At 50.7% G+C, this 26,810-nt stretch overlaps 2 protein-coding genes across 4 annotated transcripts in view; one reads left to right on the top strand and one right to left on the bottom strand.

The window, feature by feature from the left end:
- Positions 1 to 19,937, top strand: part of RBP3 (retinol binding protein 3) — a 29,655-nt gene extending 9,718 nt beyond the window's left edge. The window contains exon 5 of the transcript XR_004265061.1: positions 19,904 to 19,937. The gene's annotated coding sequence lies outside the window, so the exon portion shown is untranslated. The remainder of the gene's footprint in view (positions 1 to 19,903) is intronic.
- Positions 7,219 to 25,948, bottom strand: ZNF488 (zinc finger protein 488). 3 transcript variants are annotated; one of them, XM_032266810.1, is made up of 3 exons: positions 21,955 to 23,442; positions 21,007 to 21,584; positions 7,219 to 10,616 (listed from the first exon to the last, which is right to left on the bottom strand). In XM_032266810.1, exon 3 carries the CDS (start codon positions 10,456 to 10,458, stop codon positions 9,490 to 9,492), a length of 969 nt encoding a protein of 322 aa, XP_032122701.1. In that variant the 5' UTR covers positions 10,459 to 10,616; positions 21,007 to 21,584; positions 21,955 to 23,442; the 3' UTR covers positions 7,219 to 9,489. The 3 variants fall into 3 exon arrangements, with proteins under 3 accessions (XP_032122701.1, XP_032122699.1, XP_032122700.1); XM_032266808.1 differs by lacking the exons at positions 21,007 to 21,584; positions 21,955 to 23,442 and adding an exon at positions 25,826 to 25,948; XM_032266809.1 differs by having other exon boundaries at positions 21,007 to 23,442.
- Positions 25,949 to 26,810: the final 862 nt, after the last annotated feature.

Raw genomic sequence — 26,810 nt, 5'->3', positions numbered from 1 at the left:
GTGGTGCTAGATGCTATGGGATCAGCAGGTAGCAAAGATCCGTGGGTCTTAAATAGGGAAAGGACTGGCGCAGCCCTTCTGCTGGTGATGTACATCCACTGGCTGTGTCTCTTCTGAGCCTCACGCCAGGTGCATGACCAGCCACTCTCATCTTCTACTCAGGAGCCAGCTGAGACGCAGGCAAGCTCTGCAGCTCACCCAGGGTCACACATCCAGCACAGTGGACCTGTGTTCTCCTTTGGGCCACCCAGATTTGCAGCACCTTTGGATGTTCAGAGAATCACTGCCCGTAGGAATCGGTAGGAAACAGGGATGGCAGCCCTGCCTGGGTGGGAAATCAGCCCAGCCACTTCCCAGCTAAGTGGTTCTGAGCAATTTGCTTCACCTCTCTGGGCCTCAGTTTCTTCATCTGTTTAATGGGAGAAATAATACTGCACTTGGGGTTGTAAGAATGAAGTGAATTAATCCAGTGCCCAGCCAATGTTAGCTGTCATAATTTCCCTACCACAAAGCTGAACACCCTGGAAGCCCACTTTTCCAGCCCTTCTGGCAGTAGGGCATGGGTATGTGGCCCTGCCTTGGTCACCCAGAGGCTCCTGTGCGAGACGTTTAGTCTGAAGCAAGTGGCCAGGGAGCCTGGGCAATGGCCGTCTCCTAGAAACCTAGTGTCCAGGGACAGCACAGCCGTGCCCTGTGCTTGGCAGGGACAGCAGCAGCATCCTCAAGAGGTGCTCCTGGGCTTCCTAGTATGACTTTGGCTGTGGTCCTGACAGAGTGACCCATTGTCCCTACCCACTGCCCAGCCAAGTCCCCCAGCCCACCCACCCAGGACTAGGCACGGCTCCTTCATGACATCCCTGCCTGCTTCCATCCACCAAAGACTTCATTGCTCTTTCATGAACAGCACAGTCTGGTGTAGCTGGTTAAAGGGTAGGTGGAATCTGGACCCATCTCTGTCCAGTTCCAAAGATCCTTCTGTTTCCACCATATCATGAAGAGGCGCTGGGCCTGATCTGGAAAGGGGGTTTGAGACAGAGAGGAGCGGAAGTCCTCTGCATAGCAAAGCACAGGCTCAGCCTTCCTAAATGCAACCCTTCCTGCACTGTTACCTGCTTGCAGGCACAAGACTGGAGAAAAAGAAAAAGGAAAACAAAATCCTATCAGCCCTCTTTTCTGGTGGGAGACGCAGATGGCTGACAGCTGCCTAGAAGTCTCTGTTTAGATGAGCCCTGGACCCCTTCAACTCTCTATGCCCTGGTCTAGGCTCGTGGTCTGCACCCTGCCCAACCCTGCTTGCCACCAGCTCACATCTTGCACACAGCCACAGCTCCCTCCACTCAGACTCCCTCCTTTCTGCCCCCCACACCTCTCACCCAGTGTCTACCAGTGGTCAGTACCCAAGGTAAATTGATACCTGAGTTAACATCACTCTGCTCTGCACCCAGCCTGCCATCTTCTTTCCCTCATCTTAGGGTTCCAGCTTTGTGCCTACATCTCTGACACAGCCTCCTGCCCCATCTCTGTGCCCTGGCCTGCAGCTAGGGGATCATCTTCACTGGAAGGGCATTGTTAGGTGATGGAGACACTTCTGGAAGGTCATATTTATCTGTCCTTCTTGCAGATGTGGTGGAGAGGTAAGTCACCCAGGACCAAGCAGGGGTTGGCATCCAGGGGTGCTGGAGTGCTCCCACAAGTCAGCTGAGCCCTGCTGTGACAGCATGTGTAACAAATGGATTATAAAGGCCCTGGCAGGGACTCAAAGCTGGCTCTCTGGGGCAAGACAGGCTTAGGAGCTTCCCTATTGTTCACCATCAAAGCCCAGGTCACACTCTGGGCAGCCAAGCCACAGGGTCATTGGGTGGAGAAAGGAACTCAAGGTATACTGGGCCCATCTCTTCCTGCCTTTCTGTCCCCTCCAGGAGCAGATCTTGAGGTTGCCAGGTCAGCCACAGGGCAAGTGGTGGAAACAGAGCAGTCTCAGACCTGTTCCCCAGCACCAGAGAAGACCTGTGGACCAGATCTTAGAGCAGGGGTAGGGCATGGGCACAGTCCACTCAAGGTCATCTTTGCAGTCTTGCCAGAAACTGACAGCACAGAGCTGCAGGGCAGGATGGGGGTGGTGACTCTTGGTGCTGGGGGCTCATGTCCAGGTGCTCTTGGTCAGCAACAAGCCATGCCTCTGCCAGGCTCTGTAAGGACAGGAAGGAAAAGGTGACCTTCACCTCCAAGTCCTTGCTGGAGAAGTGCTGACCCCCTCCAGGGAAAGAAGGACCAGGGAGTGCTGTAGTGATATGCTTCATCCAGAGGGAATGCGAAGGGACCAGGTGGGGACCCCTGCAGGCCTCCTGCTTTCAGGCTGGGCTGAAGCACTGTGGAAGGAGCCCATCTCTTCTTCTCGCTCACCCTCCTCTTCCTGCACCCCTGCGTCTGCCCTGCACAGGCCCACACAGTAGATGGCTCTGACTGTGCCAGAGGAACCTGGCTACCCACACAGCTGTGATGCAGTGAGACTATGTGGCTCAGAAAAAAAAGCAATGAAGCCAGGTCACACACTGGGCCAGGAAACCCACCTCCAAGGTCCCCGCCCAGGGGCACCAACCTCCCACCTCCTGCTCCCTCTGGGATTTAGCTGCCGCCTGGCCTAGGCACCCTCTCTGCTTTGCTGACCAGAGCAGCTGGCACTACAAATAGCCTCGTAATCCAAGCAGCTTAGAATAGCAATGGGGTCAGACAACACAGACTTCCTCCGTCTTGCCTCAGGAAAACACGAGATGGCAAGATGGATGGAAAGAAAATGTTAGAGAACCCATCCCGTCCTTCCTGCAGGCACTGCCCCCCCAACCCCCTTTCAAAACCGATTTCTGGGCCGGGCATAGTGGCTCATGCCTGTAATCCCAGCACTTTGGGAGGCTGAGGTGAGCAGATCACCTGAGGTCAGGAGTTCAAAAGCAGCCTGGCCAACGTGGTGAAATCCCATCTCTGCAAAAATATAAAAATTAGCTGAGTGTGATGCCGGGTGCCTGTAATCCCAGCTACTTGGAAGGCTGAGGCAAGAGAATCACTTGAAACAGGGAGTCTGAAGTTGCAGTCAGCTGAGATCGTGCCATTGCACTCTAGCCTGGGCAACAGAACAAGACTCTGTCTCAAAAAAAAAAAAAAAAAAAAAAAAAATAAAAAAACAAAACAAAAGGTTTCTCAAACTTTTAGGGAGGGTCCCAAACCCAACACATGCTAGAGAGCGGTTTATTTTTCAAATAAAGTGTTTGTTCTGTGAGTTTCTGATCTGGCTATGCAGTCTGTAGACCTACCACAGGACTTCTAAAACCACAACAAAATTAAGCAAATGACAAAGGTATGTGAATCCTTCTCTGAAGGGCGGTGGCCTGCCGAGTCCAGATGGCGCCATCACTTTCCAAGGGAATGAGGATGCAAGCCTGGCCTGGGGGCTACTCTGGCCGACTTTCACCCCTGGAAAGGGCTCTCTCTCCAGGCTCACAGGAACAAGGTGGTAAGGCTGAGGTTACACACGCCAGGCCCAGCACTGGCCTGTTCCAAAGCTGGGAGCGCAGAAGAGTTAGGGATCACCAGCTGGTGGCATCCCTGCACCATTGCCACCACTGACATGCTGCCATGAATCCCTGCCACTGAGGCCATCCATCAGTGTTTACAAAACCAGAGTCAGCTGACAACGAATTTCATATAAAGACCTGAACTCTGGCCTTTCTCGAGGCCTGCACCCAGCCTGGCTGCGCAGTCTTCACCCAGGCACCTGAGCTCCCCACCATCACCACTTCCAGGCAGCTCCAGCCACTCATTCGCCTTCTTCAGTAGGCATCTGAGCTTAGCATCCCTCGCCTAGAGATGCAGGAAATGGCAAGAAGTTGGATTCTAGGAGCCCACTTTTGTTGTGGTTTTATTTCTCTCCCAGGTAAAACCAGAAAGAAAACTTGACCTTTGTTAAAATTGAGAACCAAAATGAATCTGAATTCAGAATGTCTTAGTTTAGCCTCATTAGCATATTGGTGGAGGACTTTTGTAAATCTGAACTGAATGGCTGCCGCTGGGAGGTAATTTATGAAGATAGAATTTGCCATGTTTCCAGCTACTGTAGACAGTTTCCCTCCTCTGTTCCTCGAGGTCAGCCAAGGCTTCCTGCTCATCCACTCAGTGTCTTTGATTCACATGGCTTCCAACAACTTTGCCAGAAAGCCACCATGGTCCTAGATCCTAGGAGAGTAGAGGATAGAGGCAAAGCCAGCCAGAATAGTCAGGGGACACGCTGGGGCACCAAGTAACAGGGTACAATCTTGAGGTGGGGCATTGAGGAGCTTCTGTGAGCTTGAGAGGCAGGTTAGGAATTCAATAGTGACAGGGTGCATATCTCACCAGGACCACAGGATGGGGTGCTGAGCTGATTCAATTAGACATAGAGAATTTAAGGAATGTGGTAATTCATACTCAGGATTGTAAAATTCATACCTGCTGATGTGATATATTGTGAAAACATCACATGCCAACTCTTAACTGGCATATAGAAGGTGACTGCCTAGTCCATTTGGGCCTCTACAACAAAATACCATAAACTGTGTGACTTACAAACAAGAGAAATTTATTGCTCACAGTTCTAGAGGTGAGGACGTCCCAGATCAAGGCACCAGCAGCTTTGGTGTTTGGTGCCATCTTCCTAGTTGGGAGATGCAAATTTCAACTGCATTTTCACATGGTGGAAGCAGGGAACTAGCTCTCTGTGATTTATTTTTTATTTATGTTTTAGAAACAGGGTCTCACTCTGATGCTCAGGCTGGAATGCAGTTGGCACAATCATAGCTCACTGCAGCCTTAAACTCTTGAGTTTAAGTAACCATCCTCCATACCCCACCCATCTCAGCCTCCTGAGTAGCTGGGACTACAGGCACACACACCCCCATATTCAGCTAATTTTTGTATTTTTTGGTAGAGAGGGGTGTCTCACTGTGTTGTCCAGGCTGGTCTCACTCTCCTAGCCTTGAGCGATCTTCCCACCTCAGCCCCCCAAAGTGCTAGGATTATGGGCATGAGCCACTGTGCCGAACCAGGGGGCTCTCTTTTGTAAGGGCACTAATCCCAACCTCTTAAAAGCCCCACTTTCTAATCCCATTATCTTGGGGATTAGGATTTTAAATAAATTTTGTGAGACACAAACATTCAGACCATAGCAGTGGTGGAGATAGTTGGGCAAAGCCATGATTTAATGTGTCTGCTCTCCAGTAGATACAGGAGAGCAGAAATGAAAAAGGGCTAAGAGAGGATTTGACTCCCAAAGAGACTCTGGGAGCCCAGCCTGGTGATAATTAGGAGCTGCAACATTAACAAGCTGTACATCCATCACTTCCATAAATCACTTTTGAGTTTGTCCATTTAAATGACTTTAAGCAATTTGGATCTTCATCCATTTTTACCAAAACTAACTCTATCTTTAAAATCAGAGTTGAAGGAAGATAGTTGTTTTTTATAACTTAAAAATTTTCCTAAATGCCCATCCTGCTTGGGAATGGTATAACTGGTCAGGGTTAGTAATAATTACATGTGAGGCCATTCTATTCACGTTCAATGGAAACTGTTGCTTGGCCTAGCGGAGGTTCCTCGTGGATTGTGGATGGGGCAAGGTCCAGATCTCTCAGTGGTTCTAACCTTGATCTCACTACCACTTGCCCTGCAACACTGGGCACATCAGTTCATGTCTGCGGACCTCAAAGTCCAATATTATACAGTGAGGAGATGGTCTAGAAATCTAAAGTCCCTTCAGTTCTAAGTGTCTATCATGTCTTAGCACATTTTTGCCTTTCAAAGAGATTTCACAGGCAATGGATTACAAACCAATCCATGAAGCCAGAGAAGGACAATTGTGCACGGCATTTGATAGACCCTAAAATTCTCCCGAGAAGCTGATTTGAGATGTGGCAAGAGCCAGGCCAAAACCAGGCATCTCACTCATTCATTCATTTATTTATTCATTTATTCATTCAACAAATGTCTGTTGAACACCTACTATGTGCCTACATTTCTCAGGATGCCAGCAACACTGCAGGTAAAAAACCCAGCAAAAATCCCTCACAGAGCTTACATTCTAGTGACAGGAGACAGGGTAAATAAGATAAATCAGTGAAAGTCTTAGTGTGCAAGATAGTGAAAGTGCTGGAGAGAAGGCGATAGGAAAGTGTGTGTGTTCACAAGCAGCAGGTGTGAATTGAAATTTGAGACAGGGAGGCTACACCTGCTGCTGTCCCAGTTCCTGAACCATCTACAGTGCCACGTGACCACACTGGGCTGAGCAGACAGGTGGCAGGCTGAAAAGGACATGAGCTCAATCTGGGGTCCTAGAGTCTTATTCTGGCACAGCTGCTCCTGGGCCTATGGTCTTAGGAACGTCCTTGACCTCTTAGAGCTTAACGTCATCTGCAGTACAGTGGGAATTATTAAAGACAATCTGCCTCCCGGCTGCTGCCTGTCAAATTCATAGTGTGGGGCCTCATGCCAAGACCCTGAGCTGCCCCTTCCTGCCTCACCCGGGACAGCACAGTGGGAGGCTCTCGTAGCTTCGCCTGCCTTCTGTGCTCAGCCTCTCGGTGTGTAGATTACACCCCAACACAGCACCTAAAGGGGCTGGCAAGGCTGAGCTTTCCTTGTCTTTTCTCAGTGAGCAAGGGACCTCCCAGTGTCCTGTGAGAATGAAGATGCTTCATTGGCACCTGCAGGGAGCACTCTGCCCTTTTCTAGATGTGGAAGACAATGAGCTCAGAAGGTCCAGGCTCCCTTCTCCAGACCACACTCCGCACTGCAGCTGGAGAGCATCCCCAGTGCCTCTCCAAGCCAAGCACTCAGTATTCTTTATCCAAACCACTCTCCTGTGAGGCCCTCCTTCCCCTGCCCCTCCATTTCCTCCTCCTCACACCCTGACACATTTGCAGCCTCTGGACTTGACTTTCTCACCAGCCACTGCTCTGCTGCCTGCATCACAAAATCACCAGCATGTACTTGTCTTTGAGGCTGAGCCAGAGATGCTGAATAAATGAATGGAAATGGACCCACTCACTCAATCCTTTGCCAGGCGAGGGAGACAGGATGAGTGAAGGAAGCTTAGCACATGTGGAGCATTCCAGCTGCACGGCAGCCCCCCGGCACCCTCCACAGCCAAAGGAAGAGTACACACATATTCAGACCCAGCTTCTCACACAGACATTATTTCCACAGTATTTATTATGCACTGACAATATGCAATGCCCTGTTCTGGGCACTGAGGATGCACAGTAAACAAACCAGTCTCTACTCCCAAGGAGCTGACAGTGTGGATGCAGCAAATCAACAAAACGACAAACATAAAGATGTTTGCAGATGGTGAGACGTGCTGTGAAGGAAGCCACAGGGACACGCGGCTGAGAGACAGAGGTTGCAGGGCTGCTTTATGGGGAATCTGGGAGGCCTCTCTAAGGAGCTGACCTGAGAGAAGCAGCCCTGTGGAACCACAGTGGGAGCAGCACCAACAGGAGCTGGACAGCAAATGCTGAACGAAGCCCAGGCTTGAGAAACGGCACAAGAGCTGTGGTCAGAACACAGGAGCAGACAGCAGAACAGCAGCGAGGTGGTATAGCGGAGTCCCCTCTGCCCTCTGCCACCTATGGGCCTCCTAAGGCCAAGCTCAGCCGGTGAAGGTAGTAGGTATAAGGGGAGTATCAGAAACACCGGAAGTGATATAGCATTATCTGCAATTGACTCATTGTCGAAATGGAAAGGAAACAGCTCTTGCCTCCCAGGGCTGTTGTAGGACTCGCTATATCATCTGTATTCTTCCAGTGCTTATGCTATTGCCTGGCACACAGGGAGAGTCAAATGAGTGCTTGCAATTAACATTGGCAGGGACTTGTTCGTAAAGCAGCTGGCACGTCCTGCCGGGGTTAGGGCTGTAAGTGTGAAGGACAGCCACGGGGTTGGAGTCATCATCTTACACTTTCAGAAGATGATCTGGTTGTGTGCGTGTGGACAATGGATGGGTGCGTGGTGAGCGGCAGGAGTGGAGGCAGCGAGGACACCAGAGCAGCCAGGAGGAAGTGCTGCTGCCTGGAAGGGTGGACAGAGGAGAGCGGGAGAAGAGGAGCAGTCTGGGAGGCTGGCTGGGATCCCCACCCTCTCACTCTGGCTTCTTCCCAGCCACAAGCCTGAGCTCTGCGCTGGGGGCCCCATTGGAGGGCTGGATACCGCACATCAAAAGACCAAAACCTGACAGTGAGGTGGAAACCAGTGCAAAAACGACACCAGCTCAGAAACTCCCCACAAAGGGCTTTCATCAGACTGACCTGTGCAATGTCAAAGAGTATGGCCTGGGCCCCATACATCCTTAGGCACAAGGGCCGACATGGGTACCTACAGCAGCTACTGACTGAAACACAGTAGATAATACATGGTACCTGGAATGCTCCCCAGCATCATGATCTGGAAGCTGAGTTTTTGCACATGCCCTATTCTTGGAAGGTAAAAGGGCATGTGTGTAGGTGGTGGGGAGGGGGTTCTATTTCCCCCATTTGTATATTCACAATGTGAAGAACGATAGACCAGGTGGTGGGAGAAATTACCGGTCCCAATTCCTCACCCTCCTGTGGAGGGAATGGATGCTCACTCCCTTGCCACAGCTTCACCAAGGGCAGCCTGCGCTTTTCCACTCCTCAGTATTGGGCCTGACCCTGCCACTTGCATGGGCTGAGAGGACGCTGGCAATGTGACCCAAGCAGAGGCTTGAGGTGTGCTTATTAGACTCGCCCTCTTATGTTCCTGGCATAACTGCAAGAGATGCAGGCTTTCTCTGGGTAGCCCTTCAGCCAAAGAAGCAAAGGACATGACATGATCAAATGTGAGACCTGCTGCCAAGCCTAGCCAAGCTCAGCTTAGCCTGAGTCAACCCACAGACCCACTTTAGCTTGTCTGCCATGGAGGTCTTGTTAATAACAATAGCTGACTAGTATAGACACCATCACAAACCTTGCTGACTCAGCACTCAGGGTCTGCAGGCAGAATGCCGGCCACTTTGCACACATCGTTCATGTGACCCAGATGCCAACCTAAGACACAGTGCTGTCATCTCCGTTTCACAGATGAGAAAATGGGGGCTCAGCAGGTCTTTGTCCAAGGTCACAGCTAGTACGGAAAAGAGCCCAGATTCAAATCCAGGTTTTTGTGCCTCCAAAGCCCATCATGTACACCAGAGTTGCCCTCACTCTCTGCCTGTTAGGGCCTCTGCCCTGGATTTGCCAAGCCCATCACTTTATTTCAGGACTTCATTTCCTTTAAAACACATCATTCAGGTGTGGCTTTTTCAAATTATGCCTGAACTGTTCATCTATGGATGCCAAACGCAGCAACTCCGCAGAGGACCGTGACAGCCCCCTCAAGGCAAGCCCAGGGAGCCCCCTCTGACAAAGGCTGGCTGACGCATGCAGCAGGTCACTCCGTGGCCACCTGCTAGCTGTGAGAAGTCATGTGCCGGGAGAGGTGGTGGCGCTCCCGGAAGTGCTCCTGGCACACAGGGCAGGCAAGGGCCTCTTCTCTCCTCTTCTGAGAATGTGGGTCAGGCCCCACATACTCCTTTTTGTGGTGGGACCGCATGTGGAAGACCAGATCGGATGTCAGGCGGAAGGACAGGTTGCACTTTGCACACCAGTTCTGGGTGGACAAGCCCAGGGAAGTGAGGGTAGGTGGCAGGAGGGCCCACGAAATGGTGGAGGATGATGAAGGTGGGGGCCCCTGGGCCCGGGTGTGCTCGAGCCACAGTGTGGGGGCACCCAGGAAAGCACTGCAGAGTGGAGCATTCTGTGGCAATGTTTGCAAGTTCCAGAAATCACCAACCAAAAGCTTGGGAGTTGAAAGTCGACCCCAACAAGGGAGGTCTGCAGTGTTGAAGAGTCCAGACAGCTCCCCCAGGGTGTCTGCAGACTCCCCTGCAGGGAAGACTGGGGTTGGTGCCGGCCTCTCTGCAGGTCTCTTGGTTGGTTTGCTAAAGGCGCTTCTCTGCTCACCTCGTACTCTGCTGGGCCACACAGAGAAGACTGTGCTGCCAGCTGGGTCTCTGGGGACAGCCTGGGCCAGGTGCAGGGTGCCAGGCTGACCTGTAGGGTCATCATGATCCCTCTCCTGGGCTTGAGCATCCCCGCACTGGTCCTTCATCCTCGGCAGCTCTGTGAAGGCGCTCTGCCTCTGCTCCCCATGTGCCTTTGGGGGCAGCGGCTGGCCGGATTGGGGCCTGCCTGGGGCTGCCAACAGTGCCGGCTCTGCACTGCCCACATCCCGTCCCGCCCTGCCCACAGTGGCCTCAGGGCCCAGGCAGTTCGTCTTCTCCAGCAGCACTGGCTTGTGGCCCTGGCCCAACTCAGGTTCGTTAAATTGCCACCTGTTTTCAGCCAATGGGCTCGATGGGGCCCCCTTCCCTGCCATAGTGATCAGCAGGGCCAGGGCCACAGGATGAGCAAGGTGGCTGCTCTGGCAGCCATCAGTCTTCAGGAGTCTGGAGTTCTGGAGGGCTTGGCCCAACAAGGAACCATGAGATGGGAAAACTTCCTGTGACACTGGGCTGGACACACCGCCACAGGGCCCTGCGGAGAGAGGAAGGAACAAGCAGTGAGATGGGCATTTGGCAGTCAGGCACAGCACACCATAAGCTGGCGTCAGACAGGACCCTGATGCTCAGGCCTCCTCCACTGTCTGTAGGATGGGTGTGTTGACTGCACTGCCTCTGAGGAGACAAGGATTGTGGATGGCACCGTCCTCCAGGGCCCACCTCCCAGAGGCAGAGTGAGGACAGGGGTCTTTGCTGAAAGTGCCCATGGGCAGCTTCCCCTATAGCCCAGTAGAGAGAAACATAGGATTCCCCTGGCAGAAGTAGTTCCCGGGCATTAACCAGGCATGAAACAGAGCATCTAGAGGGGAAGGGAAAGAGCCTGCTCTGGGGGCTGCGTTAGGGACTTGGGGACCCTCCAGAAGTTTCTGGGTCATTAGAAGTTTCTGGGTCATCTGTCAACAAGTAGACTCCTTCATGTGGAAGCCCCTGCTCCACATGAAGCAGGGGTTAGCACTGAAAGTGTGAAGGGTTAGGACTGTAAGTGAACAGGCAGCCCTGCTCCATGCTCGAGCTTCCTCTGGCCCTGGCCGAGCATTGAGGACAGAGGGAGGTGGCAGCATCAGGGTCACAGCGTTGGAGGACCATGGACTTCATGGTCTTTGTTCCTCACACAGCCCTCTCTGTCCTGGCCCTAACGTCAACCCATCACTCCTCAGGCTACCAGACCTGCCTCCTGGCATGGCGGCCCCTTTGTCCACATCACATTCCCTGTCAGCTTCTGCATAGTCTCCAATTTTCTCAGAGTCACTCTTCTTGTTTGTGAGAGCCATGTGTCCCCACTCTTCTCCCGACACCCAAGTACATGTGAACAGCATTATTCCCACTGGACATGTGAACTCATTCCAAAATGCAGCTCAGGCACAGCCTCCCCTTAAGGCCTCCCCAGTGCTCTCAGACACAGACAACACTCCCTCCTCCATACCACCACTGTCCCAGGCACCAAACGCCTGCATGTACCACATGCAACATTATATTTACTTGTTTGGGGTCTGCTAGAAGGCAAACTCTAAGAACCCAAATATGTCAATTCACCTTCACATCTGCAGCATTTAGTCATGCCTGCAATAGGACAGGAGCTCAGGAAGCCTTTGCTGAATGAACGAATGAGGGACAGGACAGCAGCTGTCCTGTCCTGATAAAAGAAGTCAACTTTATTCTCCTAGAGTGTGGCCCATGCCCTGCTCCTGCACAGAGAGGAGAATGTGAGCCCCCCATGCTCTCACAGGGCCAAGGGAGGAGAGAGCTGCATGGTGAGAAGGGGAGGAGCCCACCGCAGCCTGCCTCGGAGCATCTCTGCCTCCTTCTCCTACCCTGTGCTCCTCAGCGGGCACTTGGTCCCTGCCCAGTTCACAGCTCAGGCACAGCTGGGGAAACTGCTAGCTGCGGCAGATGGGCGTGCTTTGCTTTCCAACTCTGATGTAAGATCAAACCGGGAAGCCCCACCAAGGGCATCCAGCCTCTCCCATTCCCTCATCTCCCCTTTGCCCTAGGTCCAACCCCAGTGAGAACCCACCCAGCTTTTCCTTAGGGAAATAGCCCACCAGCCATAGGAACTCACTACGAATACAGCTGATTGGCCGATGGGTGCTGAGAGTCACCTTAAGGGTGGGGGTCACAAAAGGGCCCAGAACTCTTAAAGTACCCTGCCTCAGGTGCTGAACTAACAACAGTCTGATCATGGCTGGAAGAGGCAGGCTGAGGGGTCAGATCTGCCTAACAGGAGAAGGAAATGAAGTATAGTTTATAGTGGTGAAAGCAACATGCAAGTAGATGCGTAACTCCAGAGACATGGCGAACAAAGCAGGATGCAGACGCATGACGAAGCACAGTACAGCCTTGGACAGTGATGCTTGCTGTGCTTATGACTGAACGCTGAGGAGGCAAAAGGACAATAAGACTATAGATTTGGTGTTGTCTATTCTATGCACACACACGCAAGGTGCATACATCAAAGGAAAAACCCCGGGAGGAAGCACGGAAAACGACCACCAGGTCATTTCTCGTGATTCGCCCTTCCATTCATTCAGTAAGCACGAGCTGAGAGCATCCAGCATGCGGGCCCTATGTGAGGTGCTGTAGTGACAGTGGTGATGAGGCAGTCGTGAGTTTGGCTGTACCGAGCACAGGGACCTGCACATGTGCCAGTGTTGCATACGGCAATGGTGGCATCCCAACTGAGCCCTGAAGACCCAGAGGGGCTGCCCAGGATTCAGAAAAAGCTTGCATGGGGCCTGTGGTGTGGAGAACCTGAGGGCTCTCTGGGGAACTGAGCCTAAGGCAGTTCTGCAGTGGTCGAGTGCCTGGGGAGGGGCGGGACCCGGAAGCCAGAATAAAATGGACTTGACTGTTTTCAGAAATAAATGATTCATTTTTTAAGTGTGGCCATAAAGACCATGTCATAGTATGGGGGGAAAAACTTATAATACAATGTTAGTGTTCAATATAAATATGTTGTAAAACAAAACAGGAAAACAACTCTATCTACCAAATCAACAAAAACATGAAAGAAAATATACCAAAGCAACATATATGTGAAAAATAATTTATACTACATACATGTACTATATAACATACAGTATACACAGTATGTATACATAATATACCATATGATACGCCGTATATGTACTATACTATATACTATCATGATGCTAGTATGATGGAATTGGGGGGATTTCTCTCAACTTTCCAATATTTTCAAACTGTTCTGGTTTTATTTTAGCATGTTGTTTTGTTCAGAAGTCAATTGTTTTAAAGGGGGCAGTGCCCTTTTCTGCTTGGTCAGGGTCAGAATTCTGTAAGGGATTCTCACAGTGAAGCCTCTGTGACTTCAGAGATGCTACTTTCCTAACCAGTCCAGGAAATAATTCTGAGTTGAATTCCTCCCACTGTCTACTCTCCCTCGGAAAAAGGGAGTCCTAGCCCCCATGCTGGAGTGCTCCGGCTGGAGTATCCTGGGAGTGGAGGGGCCTGTCTAGTGGGTGGGCTATTTCTCATGGGGGCTTCATGGTCTGTTTCACACCACCTAGAGAGACCTCACCTGTGCCAAGCCTGGAACTGAGCATTTCCCAGGCCACAGGAACAAAAGGAGAGCTTTGGAAGAAGGGTGAAATGCCTGGGTACTTAGATCAGATCAGATCAGCTTTTAGGCAAAGTGCATTTCATTTCCTGTTCATTCATTCACTCGATAAACATGCACAAAGCACCTACTATGTGCCAGGCTCCAGCCTACATAAGACTGGTGACTCTCACACTGATTGAACTCTAAGTAGTTAGAAACGGGTGGAGGTAGGGTGAGTGTGCAGTGTGGCCTACAGCGTGGCCTGGAGGATGCATGCGGAATTCAGAGCAGGAAGATCCCCTGTGGAGGCCCAGAGAAAACACTAGGGTGGGACGTAGTCCCAAAATAGCAGCCCTGGTCCTGCCTGTGCTTGGATGCAGGAAGAGAACATGGTAATGAAATGTGGGGACAAAAGTCACCCTTGGGCAACTGGCTGAGAACAGAGCCAGTGATGCTAGGAATTTGGCAGACTGAGCTCCGTGGCTTACTCTGCCTTGGCATGTCGTGGGGCCACTGACCCCCACCACACCAGATTTTCCCAACCCCAGCAAGCATGCAGAACTCAGCCATAGTGATGCTCAGGGGAGGGACACCCTCCTGTCAGCCCTCCCCACCCACCCCTTTCATGTGCCAGCCTGTCGCCAGTAACATGTGGTAAGGTCTTTGCTGGAAGCTCAAGGCTCCTCTGCTTTCTGAGCATGGGGAAGACAGAGCCCAATGTGAAGCTTAAGTCAAGAAAAAGAAATAAAGAGAAGGAGAAAATGCATAAAGATTCCTAGCACTAAACCTTCTATCTCCATCTTGCCCCAAACTCCTCCAGCACTCTCTGTCTTGAAAATTTGAGAAACTGCATGAGAAAACTTTGTAAATGAAGTCAGAGGTCACAAGCAGGGGAAAGTCCTGGTCTCAGACTAGGCCAAATAAGGAAAAATATTAAAGACATCAGGAAAGCACTGACCTTGCCCACAGAACGCCTGCCGCAGTGAGCTGCCACGCGCCTGGCCTAAGTGAGAGGTGGACACACTCCCTGGGCAGCTGCCATCTGGGGGTTCAACCTCACGTGTGTCCAGAGCTCTTGATGGAGGAGAGGGATGGGCAGAGACTGCTTCATCCCCACTGGAATTAGGCACCTCTTGCCTGGTGTTGACACAGATGTGAGGAAGGGAGGAGACCACATATATGGCAGACTGAGCTCCGTGGCTTACTCTGCCGTGGCGTGTTATGGGGCCACTGACCCCCACCACACCAGATTTTCCCAACCCCAGCAAGCATGCTAAACTCAGCCACCCTCACACCATCTCAAAAAGAAAGCCTCTGTTGCTTGGCAAAGAAGAAATTAGGTCCACGCATGTGACAAATGTTAGACACAGTGACCATTGCTGGTTTTTCCCTCTGTTTTCCTACCTTGGCAACATTCTTAAAAGAAAATTCAAAACAGCAATTACAACAAAAATCTTCCTGTTATCCTTCAGAGAGCACACTACTGTATTTGCTTTACTCTAATGGCTATTGCATCTACTTCCAAGCTTTAGACTATTAATAATACATAGAAATACCAAGAAGCAAAATAAAACAGAAAGGCACAAAAAGTAGAATGGGAAAGACATGGGTTCGAATCTCACATCCACAGATTTATTATGGAGCTTCAGGTGTGTAATGTAACTTCTCTGAATACTGGGCAATCATGTAAATAAGCGGGAAAATAATGCATTTAAAAGGGTAAAAATATCCAGAAAGAGGCTCCCACCTCGCCCGGCCTATGTCAGTGCCTCAGGAACGTTCATTTCTTTCTTTGTGGCCAAGGGACAGGAACAAAATGAAGGTCATGTAGAGGTAAACAAAAGAATCAATGATTGCACAGAAGCTGCTGGGGCACCTTCTCCAAGCTCACAATGGAGAGATGCAAAGTCTTCCATAGATGGGGCATCACCCTCATGACTAAAATACCTGCATTCTCAAAGATATAAAATGTGCCACTTTCTTAACTGAATAATTGCAGGGAGGGTGGTGAGGAAGGACAGCCCAGAGGCCTTGCCCAGTGCACCCTGAGAAAACAGCAAACATTCCACTCTTAGGCGCTCCACCCACCTACACTGTTATTCCCATGCCTTCACCAGATGTCAAAACGTGCTGCCAAATCAAACCTAGACGTAAGACAAAGCAAAATAATAAGGAAAGCTTGCTGACTGAGACTGAGAAACAGCGCAGGGTGGGCGAAAGTTAAGACACTCAGGTAAGAGTCTCAGCTTCAAGGTTTCTAGGTGACCTTGGACAAGCCCCTCTCCTTCAAAGTCCTCACTCAGCTACAAAAGGAGCAGGCTGGACCACGTGGCCTCTATGGTCCTAATACCAAAAGGCTCCAAGTGATATTTTTATGTGGCATTATGATGCATCTTTTGTGATCAATCTGGTTTTTTAGACATTACTCTGACAAGCTTAATGGGCAAAATATAGAGTAATGATCCATGGCAGATCTAATAATCAACCGTGCCACAGCCTGATACTTCTGTCAGCCATAGCCATACCCAGACTAAGTTGCTCTTCTAATGTTCATGAATATTCAAACACAAACAGGACTAATCTACCTCCTTCTAAAGGAGGTGATTAATAGGTCCCAGGAGCAGACCCCTGGATACCTTGACACTCCACAGTGATTTCTCACATCCCTTAGGTTCCAGCAATCAGGGCTTCCTCACTGCAGACAGCAGCCTCTACCCGGGTAGTTTAAACAGTAAGAAACTGAGTAAAGGGTATTACTCAGCTCATTAAATCTCTGTGAGAGCCAGAGACCAAGCTTGGGTGCTCTCCAAGGATCAGGATAGCCAGGAAAAAGCCTAACCACGCCCTCTCACTGTCTAGTAGAAACCCTCCTGGAATCAGCACCCATCACAAGAGACCAAACTCCTACAAACTCCACTACAGCCACCCCACAAGACCAGATGTCCCTGCCACTATGACTGACAGAAGATGTCACCTGCCTGCCAAAGACTTCAGCTCACGGGACTCGCCTGCACATCCAGGTCTGGATGATTCACCTGGCTGCTTGGGGGGATCTGTGTCAAAGGCCTGCACCCTGGCTGCAAAGGAGTCTGGGAAACATGGATTTAGCTTTCCAACCTCTGCAGTGCAGGAAAGCCAAGTGAGATGGGTTAGAAACAGTTGTTGATTGAACCAATGACAGCATCTGTTACTGCGGCACCTGACAAAGCTTACCTGGTGAGGAAACTGAGAGGACTCAGCAGGCAACTCTGTCTGAAGGTTTCCTCTCCGCTTGCCACTTGATTTTCTTGACATGTGGCCACTGGTGTCTTGGAGCCAGCTCGCGGCGGCTTGTGAGATGATCAGGAATGTTCTGAGTTAGCTGTTTTGACTCAGACATTATTCAAAACTAAATTATACAAACTTACATTCAAAGAAATTCAATTAAAAACAAAGGCAACACATACTCAGAACTCATCACATCCTAGTCATTCTACGACATGTTCCTCTTCCCTACGCTGTAGACGCTGCTCCACCTGTGGGTGTGGGGGCTTGCCACTGTCCACTCCTCCTCACGCCACATCTAGCAATATGGTGAGTGGCTGGAAATCAGCCAGAATGGGATCATTTATGGAAATGCTATGTTGTTTTGTTCATTGTCTGGACTTAAGAAGGCAATGGGAAAAATTGTCAATAATATAGATTAAACTGAAACTGTTGTCTTGTCCACGGCTGCTGTATTGTGAATACCATGCAATGTCAGAGAACTCCCCACCCCACCTTCCTTCTCCCCCAGCCCTAGCACAGACGGAGGGGCTGAAGCAGTCACACTATGCCCAGCCTTCCAGACCATCAGGTCCAGCAGAATGGGCACTCAAGCCTCAGGGTCCTTGCTGGTTTCCAGCGCAGACACCTACAGAGGTTCCATCCACACTTCTGGAGCCTGTGGCCAAACTCACAGTCAGAGACCTGAGATTCTAGATGTCCTCCAGTGGAAATTATAACACACTGCTATTTCCCTCCAGAGCTTGCAGCTCTGCCCTTGTGTGCAGACTTCAGATGACCCTCAAGAAGCAGCCCAGAAAGAAAAATGACTGAGCTGCATCTGTGACCTTCTCACACCGAAACACCATCAGGGATGCCATGCTGAGACTCAGGGCACAGAGAACACCTTCAGCAGCCTGCCTGGCCAGGATCAGTGTCACCCCTACCACCCACTGGACTGCTGGCCCCTGCGGAGAGAGAGCCTGTGTCTGATCTATCTCTGTAGCCCCCACAGGGTATCTCAGGAAGAGCAGGATGGTCCCCCTTTGACCCCGGTTCTTAAACCAGCTGGCAGGAGGGAGGAGTATGTGCTCTCTACGACAAGAGCAGGCATCAGATGGCTTGGTTTATGCTACTCAGCACCCTTCCTAACCAAACCCGGTTTCAGCTTGAGAAGCTGCTTATGTGTGCCTGGTACTGGAACTCTCCAAATAGCTCAATCCTGGTCTTTTTTTGAGCTTATTTCTGCAGTTCTCCTTCTGACACTGTGATCTACCTGTCACAATAGCCTTCTAATTAATTCCTTCTTGACAAAGTTGGCCAGAGTCTGTAACTGCGGTTTGCATCCAAAGAGTCCTGATTGCTATGGATGTGACAACTCACCCCAGCTCAGAACGCTATGCCTCCAGGACTCTCCCAGGGAACAATAACAATCACACACACACACACACACACACACACACACACATGGCTGCCACCCAGAGGTGCCGGCTCAGCCCTGCCCCTGCACCTGTCAGCATCTAACAGCAGCTGCCACATTCATAGAGAACATAGGGCTTCCGCCTGCCAACCCTGACTTAATCCAACTGTGTCTGCACCCTGGTTGAGGGCAGCTTTCCTTCCTTGCTGGTTGCCATGCCCATTTTCTCCTGACCCTCAGCAGTGCCAGGCCTCTTCAGGCACTGGGGATAGAAGCTCTGCAGGCACAGGTGCACAGAGGGACAATCACTGGAACAATGCACATGCAGGCTTGGCAGGATGGGTCTGGCTGTGCCTGGCCCCACCCCTGCACTGAGGGACAGCAACCTCACCATCTGGCCCTGCCCCTGGAAAGAGCATAGGTAACCCCATCTCCACTCACCAGAAGTGCTTACTCTTACTTTTCCCCACACATAAATCCACTCACTTCTCCTCTGTTCCCCAGCAGAGGTTTACCAACTGTCTGCCTGTGCCCAACTGCTGGACACCCATGGGTGGCCCAGCCTTCAACCCACCCTGGAAGTGCCCACAGTGCAGAAGGGAAGACATGCAGTGACCACATGTGAAGGTGGCACCCATGGGGAGGAGGCGTCAGCCCTGCTGGCATGCCTTCATCTCTACCTGCCCTCACCAGCCCCACCCCTAAGTTCTGGAAGCTAGAACTCCAGTTCTTCAAGTGCCCCAGAGCTGGTGAGCAGCACTGGCAGAACCAGATTCCACTGAGCATTCCATTATTTTCATCCTTAGAAAATATTTATCCCAGGGCTCAGGGATAATCTAGGAGTGGGTGAGTGCCTTATTCACTGGGGCCTCCCTGGCTTGCTACTCATAAATATAACCTGGGCCAAACCAGCTCCTTCCTCTCCCTACTTCCTGCCCACGCAGGAAAGGAGGTTCCTGGGTCCAGACCCTTCTTGCAAGAGCTCTCAAGGAGATGAGACGGAGAAGCCAACCTTCTTGTGGAGTGAAAGCATAAGAGCAATCAGAGAGAAGGCAGGAAAAGTGAACACAAAACCTTAGCATGTCCTTTTGCCACAAGCTTTGGACCAGCTCCTGTGGGACATTGCCACCCCACCTTGCCCTGCACACCACCCTGTGTGACTCCTGGAAGTCCAGGTCCTTTGTCACATGGAGAGGACGCAAAACAGGTGCTGCAGCAGGCTCTGCGCCACTCCTGATGCTCTTTCCGAGCAGATTCCTCAGAGGGGGTGTGTGACATCAGAGATGAATGTCAGCCAGTGTCTCCCAAAGAGGCAGATGCAGACACATCACTCCTCTCTGTGACCCTGAGCAAAGCACTCAACCTCTCTGAGCCTCAGGTTTCCATCTGTAAAATGGGCTCAGGCTAAGTTGTCTCTCCAGCCCTTCCCAGACCTACCCATCTATGACTAATTGGAGGAAGCCAGTTCTCCCTCTTTCTCCAGGAATAACTGGTCTGCTTGAAGCCCCATTGCTGAGCTTCCATGATCTCACACAGGAAGACACACACACACACTCACACGCATACACACACAAGATGTGTACACAGACACATATACACTCACACAAACACATACACTTATATACTCATACATACACACACACTCACACACATACATACACTCTCACATACATATACTCATAAACTCACACCACTCATATAGACATTACAGACAAACACACACACACACACACACACACACACACACACACACACGAATGAATACACACATGCCGGCTTGCATTCACATTCGCTCTTTCCTTCCCTCTCAAAGACAGTTCTCTAGAGGACAGCTGCAACCCACACAATGCCCTACCCAAGCGTAGAAGACTGTCCTTACTCTTCCTGGTCCTGCTGTGCCTGGAACCACCTCCGCAGGTGCCTCCCTGGGCTACATTTGCTGCCCACAGCAACATAGCCTGAACATGAGAATGGGGTGCAGTTCCCTGAGCTGGGACACGACAACCCCTTCTCAGCACTAAAAAGGGTAACACCTTTACAGCAGCATGGAACATTTGCTATCAGGATGCTTCATGGTATGAAAATAGGAGTCACCATTTATTGCTACATAAGTGTCGACATGACAAACAACAGTATTAATAAATGAATAAAGTACCTTGTTCATTGCATTTTCATAAAAACCACGAGGGAGGCTATGTGTCTCAATCCAGGAACATTTATCTCCAATCTGCCAAAGGCCATCCTGATAAACTCAGGGCAGTCCCAGCTTTGAGAGACCATTGTGGATCCAGATACCACCAACTGATGAATTAAATATCCCACCCGGCTTCATGCTCCAGCAATGTTAACACCCACATCTTAATGAGAAGGAGGAGGAGGATGGAGAAAAGGAGGAGAAGAAATTAGGAACTAGCTGGGGACCTTTCATCCCATCTGGGACCCACAAGGGTCACCACTGTCGCCTGCATCAGCACTTCATGGAGTAAGGTCAGTGACGCAAGGGCACAGGATGTCCTCCAGAACCCCAACAGAACAAGGGCCAGACCGAAGCCCTGAAACGTGGCAAAAGAGTCTGGCATGGTTTGACCCCAGGGAGCCCCTGCCAGCCCCTCATGCCCGTCTCTCCCTTGCCTCCAGACTCACAGCCTCCTTCTTACTCTAGGATCTTTCTCAGGGCCAGCGTCAGATTTGAGTCTCATCCACCTCCAGGCTTCATGTCCAGCACATATCAGACAGCACCTCAGATGGGGGATCTGATTCCAGGTCACGCCATGCCCTGGCCAGGGCATTCTGAGTCAGGGCCCTGAGCACATGAACAGCTGCCCAGCACTGCCTGACTTCTGCTTTCCTCGGGGGACCCACCTACGCCCTTTGCACCTGCAGATCCTCCTCTATCCAGACTGCTGTGGGCACAGTGGAGATGCGCCTTCCTCCCCTTCACAGACACCAGCTGCCCTAGACAGCAATGGATCTACACAGCCCTTGTTCTCCTTGCTCCAAACATGATATGAAAAGATGCTTTGTGGTTGTCAGCTCTCCTCAGTAGGCTCATTGCATGCCCGGGCTCTCGCCCCCTGACACTCTTTAGTGGTCCTCGTCACTCATCATTGTGAGTGTCCTGGGGAGGGCTCCTCTTGTCCTCCTTGGCCCCCATCCCTCTGACCTCAGCAAGACATCTTTCTGAGCCACACAGATGTCTCTCATTGCCACCGATGTCCTTCCTACTTGAAAAAAGCAGATTTAATTTCAGGACTCCCCCACCACTTTCAGAGCTCTTGCATCATGGGGAATGAAGTGATGATCTTCAAAACTTACTGAAACCGAGCTCCCCAAGTCTACAGGGGATCTTACTATGTTGGCCCTCCCCACCAACACAGAACTCATCTCCCCAAGGCTCCCAACCCACTTGGGTCACCAGTCAGGATCCCCTATTACCGAGCTCCGCAGGTGTTGCATCCTGGGAGATGAAGCCTCACAACCCCATGGTGTTAAGAGCTTGTGGTTCTCGGTTTATTACCCATCCCCTGGGCCCTGACTGTACACCGATCATTCCCTCATTTTGGAACCACTGGCCACATTCTCCCACATTACCTGTCTGTCTATACCTTAACCAGGTTGTCTTATGTAACCTTCAAGCCTTCCATCCAAAACAGACGTTAAGTGCACAGGCTCCAGGGTCAGAGGCCTGGACTCCAATCCAGCTCTGCTCTATCCAACCTGTGACCTTGGGCAAGGTACGGATGCCTCTGTTTTCTGATCTGTAAAGAGGGTTACCTTGGTGCTCTCTTCACTGGGTTGTTGGAAAGATTAGAAGGATTGATACAGAGAAAATGCCAAGGAGCCTGGCTCAGTAAACGTAAGAGGGATCAGTTCTTATCACACTGAGTGCAAAGGGACAGAGTCCACCCCATGGTGGCCTTCCCGTTACTCCTGAGCTCTCAGTGACCAGCACCCAACAGTGGTTAATGAATGAACAAGCAGCCTGGGCATTGTTCTCCTTCCCACTCTACCTACAGAGCAAAGAACTCTTGGCAAACAGCTGGATGACTGCTTTTTCCTGAGATGTCTGAAGGCACTTCCTGCCCCAAGCCAACTGGCCAGCCTCCAGCTGTTCTGAGCTGCAGGTCAGGCACCAGATCTTATTCAGAGACACCATGTACTCCCCACCCCCCACGTAGTGCTTTGCTGCATCTGCCTTTCTCTTCAGTTAAAACACACAAGAGCAGAAAATACCTCGTCTTCCAATCCTTTGGTGTCCCTAGTCTCTGGAGAAGCTCCCCAGATCCTTTTGGAATATTCCAGGGACAATCATCTACAGGCTTTTTCTGCATTTGGATTGTGAGGTCCTGGGGTTTCCTAAGAAAGGGGGTACACCTGTCTCCAGGCATCCCCCTGGCTCTGGCACACTGAGGAAATTCATCACTGAAGGTGATCCAGGCTTTCCCAGAGGCTGGCTGGTGGTGCTGGGGTGATGAGCACTTCCTGGCCAGCCCTTACAGGCTCTGTGGCCGGTTATGCCTGGACCCCTCTAGCAGCAACGCCTGCTGCATTCCAGCAAAGCCAAGTGCAGGAGACCGAGGACACGGCCACTCCCCATGGCAGCAGGGAGGGCGGCCCTAGGACAACATAATTTGGCCACGTGGACCCTCATGGAGTGGATGTGATCCCATCACCCACTCAGATGCCTGAGACTGTGCAGAGGGCACATTCAGTGCTTCAAGGGGCCCTGCTGTGTGGATTGACAGCCTGCCATGGACATGCTGAAGATGGCCAGGACATAGAACAGGGAGCTGCGTTCTGTCAAACAATGCCAATAGGCAATGGCTGGTGCCATGTGGAGTGATATTTTAGATATTACATGTGCCAAGGCTGCAGCAACATGGAAGTCACATAACGGGACGGAATTAGCCCTGGTCACTCAGGCTCCAGGGCACAACTTGTGTTCCAGTCAGCCCTGCCACTCACTACCTGCCTGACCTGGGACAAGCACTCTGGGCCTCCGTCTCTTCACAAGTAAAGTAAGAACGGTGATGTTCACTTCAGGGGCTGGCGGACAGGACTCAGCAGGGCTCTGTGCATGCCAGGTAGCCAGAGCATAAGGAATGGCAACTCTCTTCCTGATACAACCAGAGAACAAAGGTGGAGCCTGAGAGGGTGGTCCCAATTTCACTGGCAGCCTTCAGGAAAAAAGTCCATGATTTTACTTAGGCTACTTCATCCGACCTTCCCAGATTCCAACAATAGCATCTTCTAAGGATAAAAACACAGTGACGTTCTTACAGAGACACAGACCACTAATGAATAAAAATAAGTTTAAAAGTATTGAAACTTGACTTATTTTTTAAATAATTGGTGTGAATATCTGTTTCAAACAAAAGTTGCCACCTCTTGGATGTCTGAAAAGAAATCTGACATGCAAAGCAGACATGATGATTCTAAATCATTTGGAAAGCCTATTATCCCTCCCCTCAGAATCCTCATACACTGGGGATAAGGGATTAAATAAAAAACCAATTTCCCTTTTTTTTTTTTTTTTTTTTTGAGATGGAGTCTCGCACTGTTTCCCAGGCTGAAGTGCAATGGCGGGATCTCAGCTCACTGCAACCTCTGCCTCCCAGGTTCATGTGATTCTCCTGCCTTAGCCTGCCGAGTATCCGGGATTACAGGCACACAACACCACACCTGGCTAATTTTTGTTTTGTTTTGTATTTTTAGTAAAGATGGGGTTTCATTATGTTGGCCAGACTGGTCTCGAACTCCTGACCTAGTGATCCAAAGTGCTGGGATTACAGGCACGAGCCACCATGCCCAACAGACAATTTAACTTTTTAAGCTAGAAAAAAAAGCCTCACAAATCACAGTTTCATGCACATACCTATGAATTTGTCCAAAATTCTTTGAATCTAGCATATGTAAATTTTTTCACTGAACACAATACAATGCGTTCCTTCATCAAATTTAATTTCTGTTTAATTCTTTGTGATTTATCTATGATGGAATTTCCATTTCTGTATCAATCAAAAGTTAAATTAGTTGAATTTTCATTAAAGGTCATAATAAGCTACAATATCAGGTTAAATTATTTCCAAGAAGCGAAAACTTCATGCTTTGTTGGTATTCAGAAACAAATAATGGCTCTTTTATAACTTAGTGTATATATATTATGTATTTGTGTGTATTTGCACATATAAATATATATGTTATAAAATATCATTAAAAATTAAATCACATCTCTCTGACACGTTTACATTTTAATCAAGAAATGAAAAATTGTCTCGATATAGTTCTATGTTTTCCCTCAAAAATGAATGAGGCTTGATTTTCTAGAGTTCATCACTTCTGCATCTACGACAATCTTTGACACTAACATGAAATACCTTCCCCTTGGCCCTCCTACCTAATGTACATAAAATCATTAATTTCAAAATGCCATAATTACTGCCATAAAATGTCTAATGTCTCCCTCAGGAGTAATTAAGTAACTTCATTTCTGCACATCGGTGGCATTGGCAACTACATATTTTAGAGATTTACTGTTAATTTCTTATTTCCAAGCTCCCTCAAATGTTTCAAGTGCAAAGTCCTGGCCTCCCACTGTCTTCCCACAACACTGCTCTGAATTCTGTCCCTTTCCTCCCCTGCACCTGACATTGCACACCCTGCCCGAAGGCAGGTGTGGGTGGGAACGCCCCCTAAATGCTTCTGCAAGGCTTAGCTTCCTGCTGTGCTGTCTGTGTCTATTAGTAAAGGCAAAATGTCAAGGAAAGGATTCAATCAACCCCTTGTCTCTAAACCCAGGTATGTTCTTTCAGCTCATTCTAAAAACTCATTATAATGAGATCATTGGTATTTTTCCCCCCAGGAAAGGCAGTGAACAGGTTACATGCCCAGATCTTTGGATATAATCTGTTGGAGAAAGGATCTGGGGCCAATGCATGGTTCTTACCCTACTGACCAGCCCAAGCCTGGGCTGAGAATAAAAGAGCAATACAGGATAAACCCAGGGAGGGACAGAAGGGGGGATGAAAAGAACTGCAGCCTGAAAGTCACCCTAGGAGAAAAAAAAAATCATAGGCAGAATTCTTGAGTGCTGAAAAGCCAACGGGGAGAGGGAGAAGGTGGGGGAGAAGAATAAAGAAAGAGAGGGAAACAGGGATGGGGGGAGGGGGGGAGGGAGAGAGAGAGAGAGAGAGAGAGAGAGAAAATGAAAACAGGAAGACAATAAAGAGGAGATAGAGGAGAAAAAGTGGGAAAAAAGAAAGGGAACAGAAACGGGGTTGGGACTCGGAGAGGACGTGGGAGAGAGCTAGAGGAAGCTGGCGACAGAGGGAAAGAAAGGACCCCACAGTCAAAGGCAGGACTCAACAGCCCTGTCCTGGGGAAATGCAGTGGAAGCGAGATGGACCCCGCCGCCCGCGCCCGCTCGCGGCTCCGTCACTGCAGACAGGCGGGGGCGCCTCACCTGGGCTCTCCGGAGAAGTGGGGCACGGGGCGCTGGTGCAGTACAGCCTCCTCCGGGCCCAGAGCCCAGCGCGCGGCTCTGAACTTGGCGCTGGAGCCCTGAGGGTGGCCAGGTCCCGCCCCACAGCCGCTCCCGCCTTCGGGGCGTGGCCTCGGCGTCTCCAACCCCCAGGGAAGCTCCGGCCTTCGGGGCGGGGCTTGCGGGTGGGCGGCCCTGGAGGGGGAGGGCGCAGCGGATCGCACCACCCGCAACGCGGGAGAAAAGTCGGTCTCATCTGCTGGGCGGCCCGGCCCTCCCCGGGTTCAGCCCCGCGGAGACGCCCCCAGCTGGCTCCCGTTGAACCCGGCTCCGGCGCCTGCGGAAGGGCTAGGGCGTCCTTTGGAGGTATCACCCGCTCCCGCCGCCGCCCTCTGGTCCTGGGCGCCCCGACCTCTCGCTACTGGCCCCGCGGGGCCTCCGCGGTGCGGGCGGGGGCTGTTCCAGGTGCCCGCGGCTCCCGTCTGCACCGAGGACCCGTGCGGCCTCCTGGCCTTCTTTCCCCTCGTAGCGTGGCGGCCCCTAGAGCAGGACCTCCCCAGCGCCCGAATCACCCAGCTCCTCCCGGAGCGCCTGGCCACCTCTGCTCCCTAGGCCCCAGCTCTGACCGCGTAGCGCTCAGCCGGTAAGGCGGGCTCGGCGACCCCTGAACCCGAAGGTATCAGGGAACTTAACTGCCCCTGGAGGGTGGAAGGGGGTCAGGGTGGAAAATACAGTTCAAGTGCGTTACAATTAAGAACGTATGCTTTGATTAAAAAACAATAAACGGAGTGAAAAAGCCAGCCACACATTGAAAGAAGATATTTGCAGCAATTGATAAAGGATTAGTATCCAGGATATAGGAAGACTTTTAATAAAATAGTGTGAAAGAGAGGAACCCCCAAATCAAAGAATGGACACAGCCATGAATAGGCACTTCAAAGAGGAACCTTGAATGACCAAAATCATG

This window comes from Sapajus apella, unplaced genomic scaffold (genome assembly GCF_009761245.1).
Source record: "Sapajus apella isolate SASKATOON/1434 unplaced genomic scaffold, GSC_monkey_1.0 scaffold161, whole genome shotgun sequence".
NCBI lineage: Eukaryota > Metazoa > Chordata > Mammalia > Primates > Cebidae > Sapajus > Sapajus apella.
The sequence above is the reverse complement of the archived record's forward strand: the minus strand, read 5'-3'. Positions and strand labels throughout refer to the sequence as shown.

Bases quoted from the DNA above. Each gene is read 5' to 3' on its own strand.
- ZNF488 (XM_032266808.1), bottom strand. From the start codon at position 10,458: ATGGCAGGGAAGGGGGCCCCATCGAGCCCATTGGCTGAAAACAGGTGG.